Here is a 17,716-nt window from a genome sequence, read left to right on the forward strand (position 1 = left end):
ACCTTAGCGCAAGACCTAACGGCCAAGCTGCCGCCAACAGGTCCGGGCTGTTTACCATCACGTCACCCGTAACCCGAGTGCATCAACTCCTCCTCCTACTTTGCACGGACTGGCGTCGGTGTAGAGCAACGACCAGAATTGTACAATTATTGCAGTTGCTGCCTGGGCCAATCGCAGCGCTGAACCTTAAGCAGGCTTCATCCTTACCCGCCTAACAGACGCACCATTGTAATTCCCAGGTCCAATTATTCTATCCCAGGTACACCGTTCCCCTCCTCCCCCACCACTCCCCGAGGGCCCACAGTGCAGCTGGAGGAGCAGGTCAAGGCCGTACCTCCGCAGACGCGTCCACGGGGACCCCTCGGCGACGCTCGCCGTGCTCCGTGGCTCTGGCCTCGGGACTCCGCTTGCCCGCGCCGTCTCCTGCCGAGGTGGCGGCCGTGGCGTAGGGCTCGGAGCCGTCGCGCTTCGCCAGGAACTTGGGAGGGGGCGGCCTCTGCGGGGGCGCCCCTTTCTTGGTCGCTGCTGCCGGGGGGCAACAGACGCACGCGGGGCGGAGGGGTCAGGTCGGTGGCACGGCCCGTCGCGCGACGACCCGTCATCTTGAGAATTTAATTGGTTGGCTCACAGTGTGAAATGTAATTATCCCCTGCGGTAAGCCGTTCCCTTAATTGGAAAGGAAGAGCGCGCCAGGCGTTTTGCTCGCGAGGTAACAGCCAAGCACGTCGCTTTATAGTTTTCAACGCATCAACATTCGTTAATCTCATAATCTCGCTTTTTTCGCCGTTCAGCAAAGGCACTCGCATTATTTGTTACAACACAAAAGCCTTTCTTATTTAAGTCCTTGTTAGTATTCGTGCCCCAAATTCTTTGAAGTTTCATGTCGAGCTCTCGTGTACAATTCACAAACTTTATTGCATCGATGTCGGGAAAAAGGTTAGAAGAACAACTACAGACCGATTATATAAAAGCCTTTGAAGTACGTTTCTGAAAGACGGCAGGTTTCAATACAACGCAAACTCATTAAAAAAAAAAAAATCACACTTCCGGATCAGCATGCATCGGTCGCTGTGGCAACATTACGCAATATGCACTCGCAGCACCGTCGGGATCAATGGAAAATAGGGAAAAAAGATCCGACAATAACAGATATTGCGAATACCTAAGGGCCTCTGCGTAGAATCTTGGAGACGTGACGCTGCCGTGTGCGCGTCTGACCACGCCCCGGAGCTCACGCCGACCCCAGGCAGGTCCAGAAGCCCGGCAGAAGCAGCCCGCTCGCGCCGCAAACGCACAGAGCCCTCCGACTCCTGTAGAACAACGTCAGCCATTGTCGTGCCGTCAGACAGTCTAAATATTCCAAGTGCCCTCCTCCGCTCGAATGAGTAACGCGGCGGCGCTCTTTGCCAGCGAGATCCCTAAGACAAGGGTGGAAATTTTACTTTTGCGATGGCGGGGGGCCACAGCCTCTGAGGAGCGAATGAATGGGAAGAACTATTCGGTACAGAACCTCTCTGGAGTTAATCGAATTATGTAGAGTCTTGCGGAACATCAATTGCGGCTGTCCTATGCAGAGACTTACACTTGGCCCCTTGCAACAGGAGGAATTTCAGCCACTGGCATTGTACCGCAAATGCAAAGGAACACCGCCAAAAGACATTCTAGCGACTATATACAATATACCCCATCCATCAGGAGATAACCGCTCGCACAAAACTATATTAAACAATGACTGGAGCCTCCTACACTCGTAATGCAATGATGTAACCATTGTGTTATGTATTACTATTATCAGTGCAGTGTACAGAATGGAGATGTGTGGCATTGCTCAAGAAGCAAATGCAGATGCTCATATGAAGATCGCTGTTGACGGGCTTACCTCAAGGTTGGCACGCTCAGGCTTGCCACTGGAGTGGGTACCCCGGCCCCACCGGGCACCTCCAGCCGGAGCAGCGCAGCCGTCTCTGCTGGGTCCGTCTGGCTCCCTCACTCTATCCAGGCGCCCGACCTTCGACCAACTAGAAATTAACAAGACGAGAGATAGGGGGAGAGAGAGATGACATGTAAAACTATTTTATTTTACCAGGTAAAGCTCACTGAGCTATTAGCTCGCTTTCAAAAGCAACCTGGCCACAAATGATAGATCAACAAAATGGCGTATCATGTGAATATGTATAGCAGCCAAATAATCTAAACACACGTTGACTCTAAACGTAAAGGGTAAAAACTGGAGGACCCGGAGAAAAATTCCACGCGTTCATAGGGAGAACATGCCATTTCCAATATACAGGCGGAAGGGTAGGGATCGAACCCACGACCTCCTGCATAACAGGTGAGAGATATAACATCTTGCCACCGCGGTGCCCCAAAGACAGTCACCCAAACGCGTATCATTATCCAAGCTCTGTATACAAAGCTGACTCATCACAATTATATATGTTTTATACTGAAAAGGTTAGGTGCGTCCCGATCGGTATTTTGGTTGTGGGCGGAAAATCTCAAAAAGTGCACGTCTGGAGAAACTCGCCGCGCGGCTCTGAGGATCAGCGCCACATCCCTCAAAAAAAAACTCAACATGGTTGTAATTAAACTCGCACAGCTGCAAAGCTAATCTCATGGAAATCATCAAAACAATATTGTAGTTTCTCTGGCACCAAAGTCCTCTGGCCATTTTGACTAAGTGGAAATGTCGTAGTGTGAGCGATGTAATAGAGCAGCAGTTAAAATAAGTTACGGAGTTCGTATCGAACTATGCTGCATTGAAAGGCGCTACTGGATAGTGTTTACATCCAAAATATGAACCTCAAAACAAGTTGAAGGTATTTACACGAGTGCACGCCTTCCACGAGACACATTCAGCAGGTAGAGTTTTATCTTCAAAACATTATTTATATTCTTACTTTTTTTTGTACTCGTGAGGACTACTGATCCAGAAGATTATATTCGTTTCAGCGCACCACCTCTGCCCCAGGCTATATTCAAAGCTTGACAACAACAAAAAACACTGCAACCCTGTCTTACGCTCGAAGTCCTAGGTCTCAATACATAATACACTGTTCCAATGGAGCGATTATATTTTCTCAGATTGCCCAGAATTAAGAGTTGTATTTTCCTTCAATAGTTCATCTGGCATTTCAAAATGCCAGATCAATGATCATTTGTAACCAAAGCCTGCCACATTTGAAATGACTTATTTGTCAATAAATATAAAGAAAATGATCAAACAATGTGCCTCTTCATTCGAGCATCTGAACTTTACTGCTTCACATAAATGTACCACTTGTTCACTCCGAATTATTATATTTTTTTGAACAGTCTTTCCATTGAACTGCAACAATTATTTTACAGTGGAAGCATTCCATGTGCCATCTACTGAATATTTTTAGTAACTGCAGAAAAAAGCTAAATTTGGAGCAAAGTACCATCCTGTACTTAACACACAAAGGGGCAACTGTGAAGTGTAAGTGTCTCAAGTTCAATCAAATGTAAAGCTGTGTTCATCTCCATTGGCCCTGTGCCACTGGTGGAAATTTCTGATTCCAGGAGTTGAGACCAGTCTCTCCACAAGATGACCGACTACTGTTGGCTTCCCATAAAGTGCTACTTACTCACTTTTGTAATTCACAAGAGCCGATGGGTTAAGTTGACCACAGACCACAATTTTAAAGGAGGACCTCCCCTACTGTGCGACCCTGACAGAAGTGGACTCCACAAATTATCATGAGCGTGCAAATTTCACTCAATTTCGCTGCTATTGAACATCAGGAAAGGAAAGAGCAGTGCTTGAACTCATCATGTTCAACTTAGATGCAAGTGCAACAGATTACCATTGCCTGTTTTCTATCACAACATCACGACTACTTTAAAACACTGTGGCTTTTGTTACTGCATCATTGCTGCAAAAAAACATCTACAGTGGTGTGAAACTACATAGGGCAAATAGTATGCAGTGAAAATAGAAATTGTGTGCACGTACAATTGTGCTCGTGCTTAAAGTTTAGTTTAAGAAGTTAATGAATCGCCGGTGCGAGTCTGAGCAGGATTGAAAATAAAACATCGGATTCCCTGGCTGTGATCGCTGGGACAGTAGCGGTGGCATCAAACCCGCCCAGGCAAGGCCCAACGCCTCCGGCCAAAGAGCACAGAAATTAAATTCTATTGGATTTTTTTTTAATGAAAAATATATTAATATTAACGTCTTTGCATGGAATTTACTTGGGTGAGGGGGTTGGGGGGGGGGCGACATCATGCCATTGTTAGATATAAAAGTGTCACTTGTATAAATCTACAGTGTTGAGATCCAGTCCTACCTGCCACATTCGGATTAGAAGACCCGCATTTTTTTCCTGCATCTTGAATCAAAAGTTTGGGGTGTGTCTTTAACATCTGGTAGGTATACAAATGTGCGCGAGCACATTACAGAGACATTTGTGGTTCGTGTTAGTTTCCCGAGTGCCTTATAAAAACCAGAGGATATGGGCAGTTGGCATTTCACGCTGTACGCAAGTTCTGCACCAGCTCTGCTGTTGTTGTGAATTCCAAAAATGCTCAGAAGCTGCTTTGACACAAGGATACGATGTGCATTCAAATTGCTTTAATCAAAGCGCTGCGTCTGCCAGTGACTAATGAGATTGTTGCCTTTGTGCAAAGCTGTTGCAGACCTCTACAAACTCGACTGCTGCTGCTGCTGCACAGTTGCCTCGTTAAACCATCAGCATGCCCAACGATTGACGCGAGGCAGTTTGGCCAAAGGGGTTATCTGCACCCAACGACTCTACAGTTTCACCGCAGAGGCGTCTTAATATGTCAAGAGCTACAAAATATATATCCACTGACACACACGGAACAACATCGCATATCCAAATGTCACAAATCCACATTGGCCAATTATCCACCGCACCCAGTGCGGTGTGTGGGTGGTGCACTGGGTGTGCGGGTGTGCATCGCGTAACTGTCATCATTCTATCGACATTCACAAATACGACCTTTTCACACACGGTCGTTTTCTTAATCTGGCACACATTACATTTTGACTGGCACAATTTCGCTTACTTACTCTTTGGTTCTTTCGGTAAAGTCACATATCGTCGATTGCTTGTGTCGCGATCGAAACGTCGTGATCTATTTATCTTTTCTACCTACGTGACTTCACCAAAAGAACCAAAGAGTATGGATTCCTGCAGTCACGAAAGCTTCAAATCAAGATTCGCTTACTTCTCAAGCACAGCGCAACATGTGCCCATGTTTAGAGCAGTTTCGTGCTTTATTATTGTGGAATGACCTTTCAGTTTCTTGAGATGTATCAGGCGTTCTTTAGATGACCCTTTCCACAAATCCTCTCGACACCTCAGTCCCCTGCGAGTTGCATACAGGACTTGGCACTGGGCGGTGGTATATAAATAATGAGCTGTATTATAATGGCCTCGGCCATGGGGCACAGCAGCAGAACGTGCAGCTTGCAATCAGAATACTGAGTTCAAATCCCATTCGGGTGTTGACTCAGCCAATTCATCACTTCAGGCTAGATACAACAAGCATCACTTTGAAGGGAAGGTGACGGTGGCAATTTTGTCAGATGGTGGAGGGTTTTGACAAGCGTTGGTTAAACAAAAACTACACGGCCTAGATATGGATTATATTGGATACGAACACCTACATTGTAGATTAAGGCGACAGGGTGTCGACATGCAAAGACTCACCCGCACACCATAGGAATATGGAAAAGGCAGTTATTGGATTATATAATTAGCAGAGAAACTGGGTTGACAGTATAAGTATGACATTGGGTTGCTGTGGCATTTTGACTGCCGTTTATACCGAGGATATATATAGAGCGTATCATTTCCACTTCCCTGCTTTTTTCACTCACATATTTTTGTTTACACACTCGAAACTATAACACGCTAAGGCATGGATGGTCCCAGCAAGTATTTGAAATGCATTTAGGTATGTTGAACTTCTTTCGCGCCGTACGTAGCCAACCACTGATATATATTTTACATGGCACACCATACAGAGCAGAGTGGTTAAAATGAAGAAAAATGTTTAATGGTATCCGTGGTAACAGAGCAACTATTAAGGCAGCTCATAGTATTTATTGCCGATAAAGGATGCCATCAATGTAATGCACACTGTGAGGAAATGGAAGAGTTGATGTTTTATTTGTGCAAATAATGCAACCAAAGGAGCGCATGTTTTCTCACGTAAACACTGGAACCATCTTCCGTTTTATGATGGCATTTTTACAGTGCTTTCTAACTATGCCATAAAGCTTGTCAATAAACATCATGAGGGATTTATGCTTTTATTTTTTTCTGCTATCCTTACATTTTATGCCTTCTTCAAAACTGTTATTTGCAAGTTAATGGTTACAAACGTGGCAAAAACTGCAAATATGCCTTTCCGCCTCCATCTAAAAAACATTGGAAAACTATTGCTTACGACGTCTGTCAAAACTTTACTCATGACTACATCTTCTGGAAGAAAATGCCTGCACGAAAAAATAAAACATTTCGGGAATTAACCTCGTTCAACGTTCTAACGGGCAACAATGTGCAAAATGAAATAGGACTCAATACATTTGTTCGTACTATGATTGGAGCGCTTGATTTTCAATAAACTTTTTTTCACGGTCGATAAGCCGGTAGCACTTGGTGGAAAATCAAGAGTGGTTGTTCCGCTTGGAATGGGCCCCGCAATAGAAATATGGAATATTTCCACCACGGACTCAAGACCATGAAATGTTCAGAAGCGTCACAACGGTGCTTGCTTAAGCAGAGAGACTCTTTGCGTTTGCCAATTACATGTAGTCCGTGGAAAGACGAATGTTCAGAATAAGTGGAAGGGTAAGGAAAATAATAAATAAGGAAAATAACAGGGGTCACAAGACACATCATGAGAACAACTGACAAGAGGTGAGAGACAAAAATAACTCCGGAGGAGAGAACCAGAGGAAGACAGTGGAGAAGACAGCAACAACAAGACGACATTACACAATTCGGAAATCCCAAAGGTTGCTCCTGGTTAGCAGCAACTGGGAAGTTACAGGCAGACAACAATAACATAGCCCGTGTAAGTGTCGCCAAGGAACATGTTATACATTTTCAAATTAACACATCTGTGCAGAGTACGTTCACGTTATTTACATCTGAATGTAAAATACTTGACACTAAACAAACTAATTGAGCAAAGGGAGGTGAACGCCTCCTGGATCTCAATGATTTAGAAAACTTTAGCCGTACTATCCTTGGTACCGGCTTCACAGTGAGCATTACTGTGACACATCTCAACAGCTCTTGCAGTAGCCTCGGTACAAGCAGCGGAGAGAAAAGGCAGAGCGCGCTACTTGTGCGAGGTCGTGTTAACAAAGTCTGCTTGTCACAGCATGAGAGGCAGTGGCCCAAGACAGCCGCGTGTAAGACGCTCCAACTAAGATGCCATCGGTCAATGTAATCACTCATCCCGTTGGCATCCTACTCGTACGTGCTGCCACGAATCGTCTGTCATGCAAATCGATTCGAATCCCACTGCACAACTGCTGCATCGTTCTGAATGCAAATGATATACCGTGAAGATTATAAAAAAAAAGTGTGATGTGAAATAAAATAACAGATCATTGAAATTTCATTATTTGAGACTGAAAGAAACATGAGAGTTTGAAATTAAACTGATCTGTTTTTCATTTCAATGCACATTTAGAATTTGATTTATTCACCTCATGGCCAAACTGCCACTGAAACTTTCCATTTCTCCAATAGGTAATATTATAAGGTTCCTTTCAAATGACAGCTCCACTCGATACTGATAAATGGCCAAGCTGCGAAGGACTATGTATTCCAAAACACAATCCCGCACTGTAGCATATGGTGAATAAAATTACTTCTGTAAGTGTCCTGGCCAGGTGTTTCTGTCAGCCACTCACCTCGACACTTGCAAAACCACACACTTTAAAACGCTGCCTCAGCGTTGGCAGCCTCAACGTTCCAAGCCACAGATTCTTTCGGGAAATTAGAGTGGAACGAAATATAGACAATGAAGGAGTTCGGGTAGCTTAGGGAGGATTAAGCCTACGTGAGGGTAATGATCGAACATAACACAGACAGTAGGGGGTTCAAGGCCCAGGCCACTACTCAAGGTGAAGGGGTTATCTCATGTAGGGAGGAGTGAAACGATCTCAGCTGCATGGCTGACAACCGCACACAAAAACCCACGGTTATAAATAGGTCAAAATCAAGTCACCATCTCTGCTCAAACGTGTAATGGACTGAGCTCACGTTCATTGGTGACAGTAAGGTAGTAGTGATAATTCCACATTCCTATGCTGGGAGTTAGTCCATCCTCGCTCTAGGGATGAGGAAAAGGTATTCGAGGCAAGGGAAGAAATGTTCGCATGCACAGCAGGAAAGTGGCATCTGGCAAAAAAGTTAGAATTCGTCTAAAGTTTCATGGTGGGAGCGTTCATTGTCGACAAACGGTCTTCAGGAACTTCGAAGAGCCACATTCTTAGCAGATATTTGATTCCAAAAAGGTTTAAATATTAATTAGTAATTAATTGAAATTCCATGTCACAGGAACGTGGAATTTCCACTAATCGTCGCCAAGGGCTACGGACAGGAATGGGTACCACCACAAGTCTGACTGAAACAGGGAGACGCTGACTTGATTTTGAGTTAGTGATAAATAAGGGACCACATCCAAAATAGGGTTTAAAGAAAAAACCTCAACCCTTACATATATAGCAGTGACACCCACACTGCTTTCCGAATTAAGAATCTATTTTAGGAATTCAAGAACTATGTGTTCATGTTCCAAAGGGGTAATCGCTACAGATGTTTTTAGGCCAAAACTGGATTTTTTTCACCACCCCCCCCCCCCCCCCTTTAGCTTTCGTATCCCATTGCTGCAGGGGCTGATTACAAAGCAGACGCGTGCCCTTGTGTGCACGCAGACCCAGTCGCATGGAACAGAGTTCAAACTCCTGCGTCTGACTGCATGACAGGGTGAACCAGACTCGTTCTAAAGGGGCCTGCGAGTTGTGCAAACCACCACGAGACTTTTCTAGCTTTGTGTTGAGTTGTCCTTACCCCGCACCTTCGATGTGCATGGTTGGCTACGTACGGTGCGAAAGAAGTTCAACATACACACATACTAGGCTCTCGGCATCATTTGTGCACTGTATATTTTTTCTTTCTCAAACTAGCTATTGAATTGAACTCATTACTAAATTACCCCATTACATTTGCCAAGAAAATGCATATCTGTACGCAAACTTTTTTGGCAGGAAATCCATAGGAAGGACTAGTATATGTCACGTTACTTTTCATGACATTAAAAACACAACTGTACTTCATCTTACAAAGAAGAAGCATGGGCACAGCAACGGTAAACATAAAAAAACACGAATGGGCTGGTACTGCATGCCATGTACATGATGTGCAATCATAACTCACACAAATACACCTTGGAGGCCTCACTCCATTTTGTTAACATCCGCAAAAAATGTTTTCAAAATAAACAAATTCACTATCCGCGCATGGCAACACGCCGTGTTTAAGGATACCAGATATTATTTTGACCGTGAACATGTCCACGCACCGCCCAGCACTCTGTATGCAATGCTGCGCTGCATTTTCAGCCACACGTGATTTGGGGTCAAGATTTACACATTTCCGCCAATGCAACTTCTTCCTTCGTGCGGCTGATGTAGATGCAGAGATGCAGGGCATCCACATGAGATGCACCTCCGATGAGCACGGTTGGCTATGTATGGTGCGAAAGAAGTTCAGACTACAACTTCACATTCAGGTGGTCAAGCCAGACAACCACGGCAGGAGCAGCCGAGTTGTATCGCTGCGACGTCTCTGCCAATGCGACCGTTTAGTTTGCTGTCTTTCCCCCAGCGCCTTCCGATTAGCACAGTTGGCTACATACGTTCAACATACAGTACATAACCACACCTTTCCATCGCTTCCCCTTCCTTCTTTCCACGAGTTCCCACAACCGTCTCCCTACACGTCACCTGCTGCCCCCTCCTCGTTGCTAAAGATTGTGGGTATCATGAGCTGGAGCCATCCGAGTGTGGCCAGGAGTTGAAGATGCTAGGCCCTAGGATTGTGGGACTCTTAATTCGTAGAACAATCACCAACATGCACACAAGCCCTCCCATTTGGCCAATGGCAACCATACAACACAGCGTGGGAAAAGAATCTTGCGCCCAGACTCTACCAGGGTGGCGAGAGAACTCCACACGCTGGTGGGAACGTTGAGGAGAAACACCCGGTCGCATTCAAATACAAGAATCGGAGGCGACACATCCTTGATTGTGAGAAAATTGCCGTGCGGGATTAGTGCGAGCCATCTCACTTGTACAACACAGACCACACACACACACAGGTGGACAACACCCAGTGCAAATGTGAAATGTGCTTCGCCATTAACGTCAATAACAATTGGCAACAATATTGTAAAACAAAACAATTATTTTAAAAAAAACCTGTTGATTAAGTCAGCCAGGCATGCAATATGATGACTTCACGACAAAAATAATATTCCAGGGAGTGTTGATGTATTTAAAAACACCTCATCGTAACCTACTGGCAGATTTACAATCCAAGCTCCCACCTGGGCAGCCTGGAGGCTCGAGAGCAGCTCCAAGGAGCCGCTGTTCACCTGCTCGCCCCGTCATAGTTGCAGATCAACGCGCCGCAACTTAAGGCAATGTGACATACGCGAGCTTACATTTTCACTTTCATAGCCTCAGTGGCGGATGCAAATGCATTAAAATGAATTGCAGCAGAGGCTGCGATATGTCTAATCGTTAAAGGAGATTACTGTGGTGTAAAGTAAATTACCTTATCCACCCCCCACCGCAACACATCGGGGTACCTTGCAACAGTTTCCTCCGGAGCAAAAGTACACTTAGTCTATTGGCGAATTCCTAGGATAACATTACGCACAGTTGCACCCATTAATCCCCATCTCCTCTAATCCGTCACCTAACTCGAAGGGGGAAAAAAAACAGCAGTGGGATTTTGCCACTCGTGTGTGCCCGAGCTAAACACTCTGGCGCACTGTGAAGCCCCCGCCGCCCAATACACAGCAGCAGGGTCATTTGTAGCGGGGGACAGAACGCCAGTAACAGAGCCGATATTTACAGAGGAGTTACGTACCGTTTCTCTAACCCTTGTGCATTCTACAAACACTACGGTCGATTGGCAAATAGTGACACGATGTGATGTAGGGACCTCCAGCCTGTGATCCCAACTCCTCGATAAGGATTCAACTCCAGGGCCAAAATAACTAGGCCGCACTGTATGCCGCATGGAACGGTGCTGTGGCTGGTGTGGAGCTAGGAATATGAATATTGCGCTAATGCACACAGCCAAACAACACCAGGGGGCTCCGAATGAATTTAAATATAGGGGTGAACCAAATATACATTTTTATTCAAATTCTAATGAGCATAAACAGAATCGAATAATTATCTCTCACCCATATCTTGTCTAGTTCGCCTCTTCCATCTCACTCCATGCGTATCTCTACATCTCTGATTTCTCTATGCCTTTGTCTCATCTGTATCCCTACACTCTCATCTCAAGACGGTTATATCGTGTCTACATTGCGCTAATCTCACATCACTCTCTCTTGCCAATGTCTCTTCTGTCATGTCACTCAAGAGTTTACAAATGAAAAGGACTCCCCCCCCCCCCCCCCACAGAATGTTTTGCTTATTGCCCCATTGGGCCTGCACCAGCGCTGCCGCAGCAATATTTTCAAACTCAAGATGTCTTCTCAAACACACATGGGGCAGGGCCCAAACCAGTTGGCGGTTGGGAACCAGTGGTGGAAATTCCACAATTCTATGGCAGAGGCCATTTTCTCTACAGGGCAACCACTGCCTTCCCCATAAAGTGGAGCTAATTTTGACGGGCTGATGCTGAAAGTTGGATTTTCACTCATGATCTGTTTGAATGTGAACCAGTAATGGGTTACTGTGTTAGATACAAAGCATCCTCATCATTGAAATGCACATGTGGCCCAGTCACTGTGTGACACCACAACTAGTGTTTAAAACTAGACACAGGTAGACAAGAGAAAACAAGTAACGAAAGGGTTAATAGCCATGATGTTGGGACGCTTCAGTTTAAGGAAAGGTTGAGTTTACAATAGCAGAAAGCTTTGTCCACCATTGCCCACGAGGGGATGCCCATTGGCAAATAATAATCATCATCGATACACGGAGGATAAGTTACCTTAAGTGTACTAAAAAACCTGGCATTTGTGGTACGAGCAATATCGGGATGTATGCGACCCAAGTCAAACAACGCACTTGGTACCAGATATTGTAAATATGCGCATGGTGTAAAAAAAACAGGCTGCTGTGAAATACCCATGGAAAAATAAAGGCAACAGAAATGTCGAAATTCTGGACATGAAACGCATTGGGCAATGTAGCTGGGGCACAATTAAGGGTAGCCTAGCAACAATTCCACTATTTTTATGAGGCTTTTATTTGCTCAACAAATGGAAGGGAGCGTGTTTAAGTCCTGGTCAGGGGTCAACTCAGCCCATCACGATGTAGGATGATATAAATTGAATACCTCTTCAGAGGAAGTATTTATCCAATGTAAATAATGGTCTTTGCCGTAAGAATGTGGAATGTCCACCAATTACACAGAGCCGTTGATGGAACATCACCCTGTGTTTAATGGAGTAGAAAGAAATTGATTCTTCGCTTTGACGAGTACCATAACTGTAAAGTCTTATTTGTCCTAAAATTAAAAAATGTCAAGATATTCAACATTTCACGGTGCACTGAAGGTATGTCCAACTCGTCGACAAGTTCAAGGTGTCTACTTAACCAACATTTAAACTTGCTACACGACAAGAACACATCCCAACTGTGCACCAAAGAGGAAACATGCTGTGTTACACAATTCATCAGCAATCACAATTGCTGATCAAATCAATATGGAATTGGCCAAAACGTAGGAGGAAAAATTATTCTCAAAAATTTGAGGCCAAATTAAACTATGTAGCTCTTTTTCAGATACGACCCGACCACAAATGATGGCTGAACAAAGTGGCTTATAATATAGAAATGTATAGCAGCCAAATACTCTAAATGCATGTTTCTAAACGTGGAGGGAAAAACTTGAAGACCCGGAGAAAAATCCACACGACCACGGGGAGAGTGAGACATGCAAACTCCAAATATACAGGCATCAAGATTGGGATCGAAAACACGACCTCATGTATACCAGGAGAGGGAGTTAACATCTCGCCACCGCAACGCCTGGTTTAATAAAGGGCAGTAAATTGTTTTGGCAGTTAAACAGGCATGGAATACTGTATTAAAATAATTTGTTTAGAAGAGGCCTTCAATTATTTGCACACAAAAAGTACACAACAGAATCCATTCCTTTGTGCCATTTTTACAGAGGGGAAGTTTGCGTCACAACATCTTTGAGAAATACATTCAAGTTTGACCCACAACTAAATGGAACATGAACAATAGTTTTTCAAAAGGACCTTAGAAACGTGCGTAGACTATTATTATGCAAGCTCAGTTCAATTAGTCACAACGCAATTTAGTCTTGCTCAACAGCAAGGCTTCCCCTGGAGGCATTTCCATCAAACAACCATCCCTGTATACATGCAAGTAGTTCTGCAAGTTTACCTGGGTTAGACCTCCGTGTATATTTTGCCCCAGCGAGCCTCGTGTGACTTGGGAGTACAGAGTCACTAATTGCAGTGGTGCGAGTGTTTCCAACACGCAGCAATTCACAAAACACAACGTTGCAAAGCAGTGACATTTATCTACATCTCCGATCGGCCAGCCCTCGCCTGCCCTAGAGGGACGGCCACTCTGCATGAGCGCAAACGCCGTGCCAACTCCGGATTCCCAAGCCAAACGTTACCGCGCGAAGTTTGGCCAAACCAAAGTGTAAGATGTCTCTCCTTCGCTCGGAATTTTTATTTATAGAAAAAAAAGCCACCTTACCTCGGCGTTTAAGGCAGACAAGAGAAATAAGATCCGCGTGCGGAGCACCGCCGAGCCGGCGACGTTATCGGAGCGAGGGCGCACGCGCTCCTCGAAGCGTGCGCGAAGCAGGAAGCTGCTCAACTGCGATCACCACCGGCTGCCGAGCCCAGCCCTTGCAAAGAGAAAACTCTGCAGGGCCCTCCCCCCCCCCCCCCCTTTGGCAAACGCACGCCCACATGCGAACACGCGCACACACTCTGGCCAGCCCGTGCGTGCGCACACACACACACCTATCGTAAGCCCTCAGGCATGAACGCCACAAAGGCAGAAGGCCAGGCCAATTAAAGGGCAAATATTTCCATGAGATTGTGCCGCCGAAATAAGTGCACGGCAAAACTACAGGAGGCAGGCATAGTCAAAATGTGTCCAGGATGAAGTACCGATGTGAAAGTAATATCCGTTGTAAAAGCCCACAGAATCTCAAAACTATTTTATGTTGAGAATCCTATGTTAAAGGGTTTTTTGGCAAATTTCATGTTTAGGGTGTTACACGTAGGACTGACTTATTTTCACCACCTGTCACTTTTCTGATGTTTCAAACATAGTTTTAGTGACATTACATACAGCCACAAAAGTGATTTAAATATAATAGGCTATTAGATGATGAAAACAGCAAAAGCACATAGAAGGTTGGTAAATCACAAATCGTAGGCGTTAGAGACTAAAACAGAGATATAATGCACGTGACGGAATCGTAAAACGATTGGAGGAATGATATGAAGGTCTCTTTCACGGTAAAATTAAGACGACGTTCCAAAGCTATATTGGAGAAATAACGGGGCAAAGGTACAATTTTACAATATTAACCATCTCAGATGTGCACATGACATGGCGAACAGAAACCAACTGCAGGAAATGATCAAAGACATTTTCAAGAAAGGCTCCAATGTCGGGCTCGATAAAAATATCATCAAAACTCAAGCCACGTACAACCAGTTGGCTCAAAGATTAAAAATATTTTTTGGAGGGACCAACTGGAAAACACGCTAAAGTTAGCATAGCAAGGGTAGTTTTTTTTAAGGTGGACCGCAATCAAATTAATAAAATAAAAAGTGGTTGAGATCAGGTTGCAGTGCTTTTTGGGGAAAATAATGAGCTACATACCAATGTTTCTGAATCTTTTTTTTTGTTAATCAGTGCATATTTTTACCTGCATTGGCATGTGGATCAGAAACACGGACGTTGACAAAAGAGCAGAGGACAAAAGCTAAAATTGTGCAAAGCGGCAATGGAAATTGCATGCTTGGCATTACACGGAGAGACAAGAGAAAGAACAAACACACGGCTCAGAGAACACACGCCCAACAAGTCGGAGCCTCTGTATGAATACAAGTGGGTTTTTGGGGAAAGACATGCCGCTAGAAAGGACGATGGCCAGTGGTCAAGAACAACATGACTGGCCGCCGCAGGAGGGAAAGCGTCCGACAGAAGTCCACCAGAGAGAAGAAGCAATGAAGTCCGCTCATTGTGTGCGGGAGTTGGTTGGGAGTGCTGTATTGTGAGACTGGGTGAAACATTGTAAAAATGGCTTGGGAAAGAGATCCATCCAGCAGCAGATAAAATGGGCCTGGTGACGACGATCCGAAAAAATAAAATCCCATTGTTTTGTTTTTGTTGCACGTCTCTCCACCCCTGTTGGCGATACTCAGCGATGAAAGATATCCTACAAGTCCTGCAAATGTTTTTAGCAGCCATACCCAGGGAGGTATTCATCACCCAGACTGACAACCCTGCAGTATAATGAGAGATCATTTCCTGGACCCATCTCATGGAGGGTTTTTATAAAGAGGACTTATATGGCCCGACACGAATGTGCCACATCGCCTTTTAAATTAGGCACGGTATGCAATGCATTTGAGGGGACTACACTCTGCAGTAGAGTTTTCACATATTTCTAATTCTAGTGCAAATGCCGTTCTGTTTTGGGACAAGTATTACTGCTTTTTTCCCCATTGCCACATTCCTACTTGAGCGTGCTCCATAAATAATGTATGCATTTGTGCTTTTATACATATGACCGTATAAATGCGAGTACTGTTATGATCAACAGTCATTGTTGTATGGCTAGACCGGATGCATTGCAGCAATGTGGAATTTCCACAACTGGCTCAGAACTGAAAACAGACAAGTGCCAACTCATTGCTCGGCTGAACAGGGGACACACTTTGGATTTTTGTATAACCGATATAACAAATGGGACCGTTTCATCATTGGCCACATGTGTATTTATGTTATTTCAACTCTAGTTTTGGCTCAGGAGTAATTACTATGGGTCAACAACATGGTCAGCTGGGAGAATGGGCCATGCTCCTCGCTTCAACAGCGCCTGAGCTTTCACACATTGCGGCTGGTGCTAATGGCTCACATGCAAAGCTTCAAAAGCCTTGGGCACAGATGGGCCAAAAGCCTCCTTTTTGCACCCTCATGTACCCATACTGGTTTACATAAATCCAAGCTTTCAAAGCACAAACTCCCCTTCTTGTGGTGGACACGTGTAATGACATTTCCATACCACAAGCAAAAACATTGGAAAACTCACCACAAGGCTCAAAGTTTCACCACTTTGCACAACAGAGGGTTTCTAAAATCAAGTCGCTCTGAGAACAATTCAGATTTAGTCAATAAGCTCGAAACGAAATTTCACTCATCGTTCCACAATTCTGATAAGCGAGCAAAACGCTTCTAAAAATCTCTCACAATTGTCAGTTGCAGTAAGTTTAAAAGATGAGCACTGCTTGTTGTTGTGTTTTACCGCTTGGGAAGAGCCAAGACACATTTCCAGCATCACACAAGACAACAAGCAGGAATCGTGTACAGATGATGCTTCCTTATCGGCATTCGGGGAATTGGCGTTCAGTCCAAGTGGTGCAAATTTGGCGCTGGAATTGCAATATGTGCACTGGGAGGGCCTCTATATGGCTGCCCCCTGCACAGAACACGACTAATGGCAGGAAGCGATACTGGAGGGAATCGGAAGGTAATGGGTAAAGCAGCTGTGACAATGAGCCGCCTTCAACACCGCAAGCTGCTGCCCTGTTTTCCTTCACACATTCCAAGCGGGGAAATGCTATCTTATCCATCACTCTTCTTTCCGTAATCCCGTGGTCTGAAAGGCAGGGGTCGGCAACCGGCAGCTCCTCGAGAGACGCATGTAAGGGCTGCATTGGGATGTTATTTACAGGGTGACTAAAAAAAAACGGGCCCCAACTCTAATAGGCCCCGTGTGCACGGGGCCCGTTTTTTTTGGGTCAACCTGTATTAAGAGCAGTCTTGTATTTACATGCATTGTGGTTCTTGAAATCGTGTTTTTCTTACCGGATGGAAAAAAAAATGGATGTTCTTTTGATTGGGGTGCCAACCCCTCTAAGGGAAAGATTGAGGACCTAATGGGTCTCGGCCAATTAGAAGTGAGCTGAAGCACCCAACTCGCCGTTTGTTGCCAAGCCGCGGCTATTAATGCAAAGACAAGCACCGATTATAAACACACTGGTCAAAGTCACGAAAGCCTGTCCAAACGGCGTTGTGTCACACGAGTGCCAATATTAGCTCCAGTCATTTTTAGGGCTTGAGATTTTTCGACCGAAACCCGAACTATGCGAGTCAAACGTGATCAAGACTCGGCTCCATGAGACTGCGCCACAGCAAACGCCAGCAAGCACGGGCACACGAGTC

The 17,716-nt window shown here is 44.9% G+C and overlaps 1 protein-coding gene across 1 annotated transcript in view; it reads right to left on the reverse strand.

Annotated features, from left to right (window-relative positions):
• Positions 1 to 17,716, reverse strand: part of LOC133349908 (protein Shroom3-like) — a 150,056-nt gene that overhangs the window by 12,144 nt on the left and 120,196 nt on the right. The window contains 3 exon segments of the mRNA XM_061563770.1: positions 335 to 525; positions 1,163 to 1,310; positions 1,880 to 2,022. Coding sequence (XP_061419754.1) covers positions 335 to 525; positions 1,163 to 1,310; positions 1,880 to 2,022 — 482 coding nt within the window.

Source organism: Lethenteron reissneri, chromosome 32, assembly GCF_015708825.2.
Source record: "Lethenteron reissneri isolate LAM-NWPU_2019-01 chromosome 32, ASM1570882v1, whole genome shotgun sequence".
Taxonomy (NCBI): domain Eukaryota; kingdom Metazoa; phylum Chordata; class Hyperoartia; order Petromyzontiformes; family Petromyzontidae; genus Lethenteron; species Lethenteron reissneri.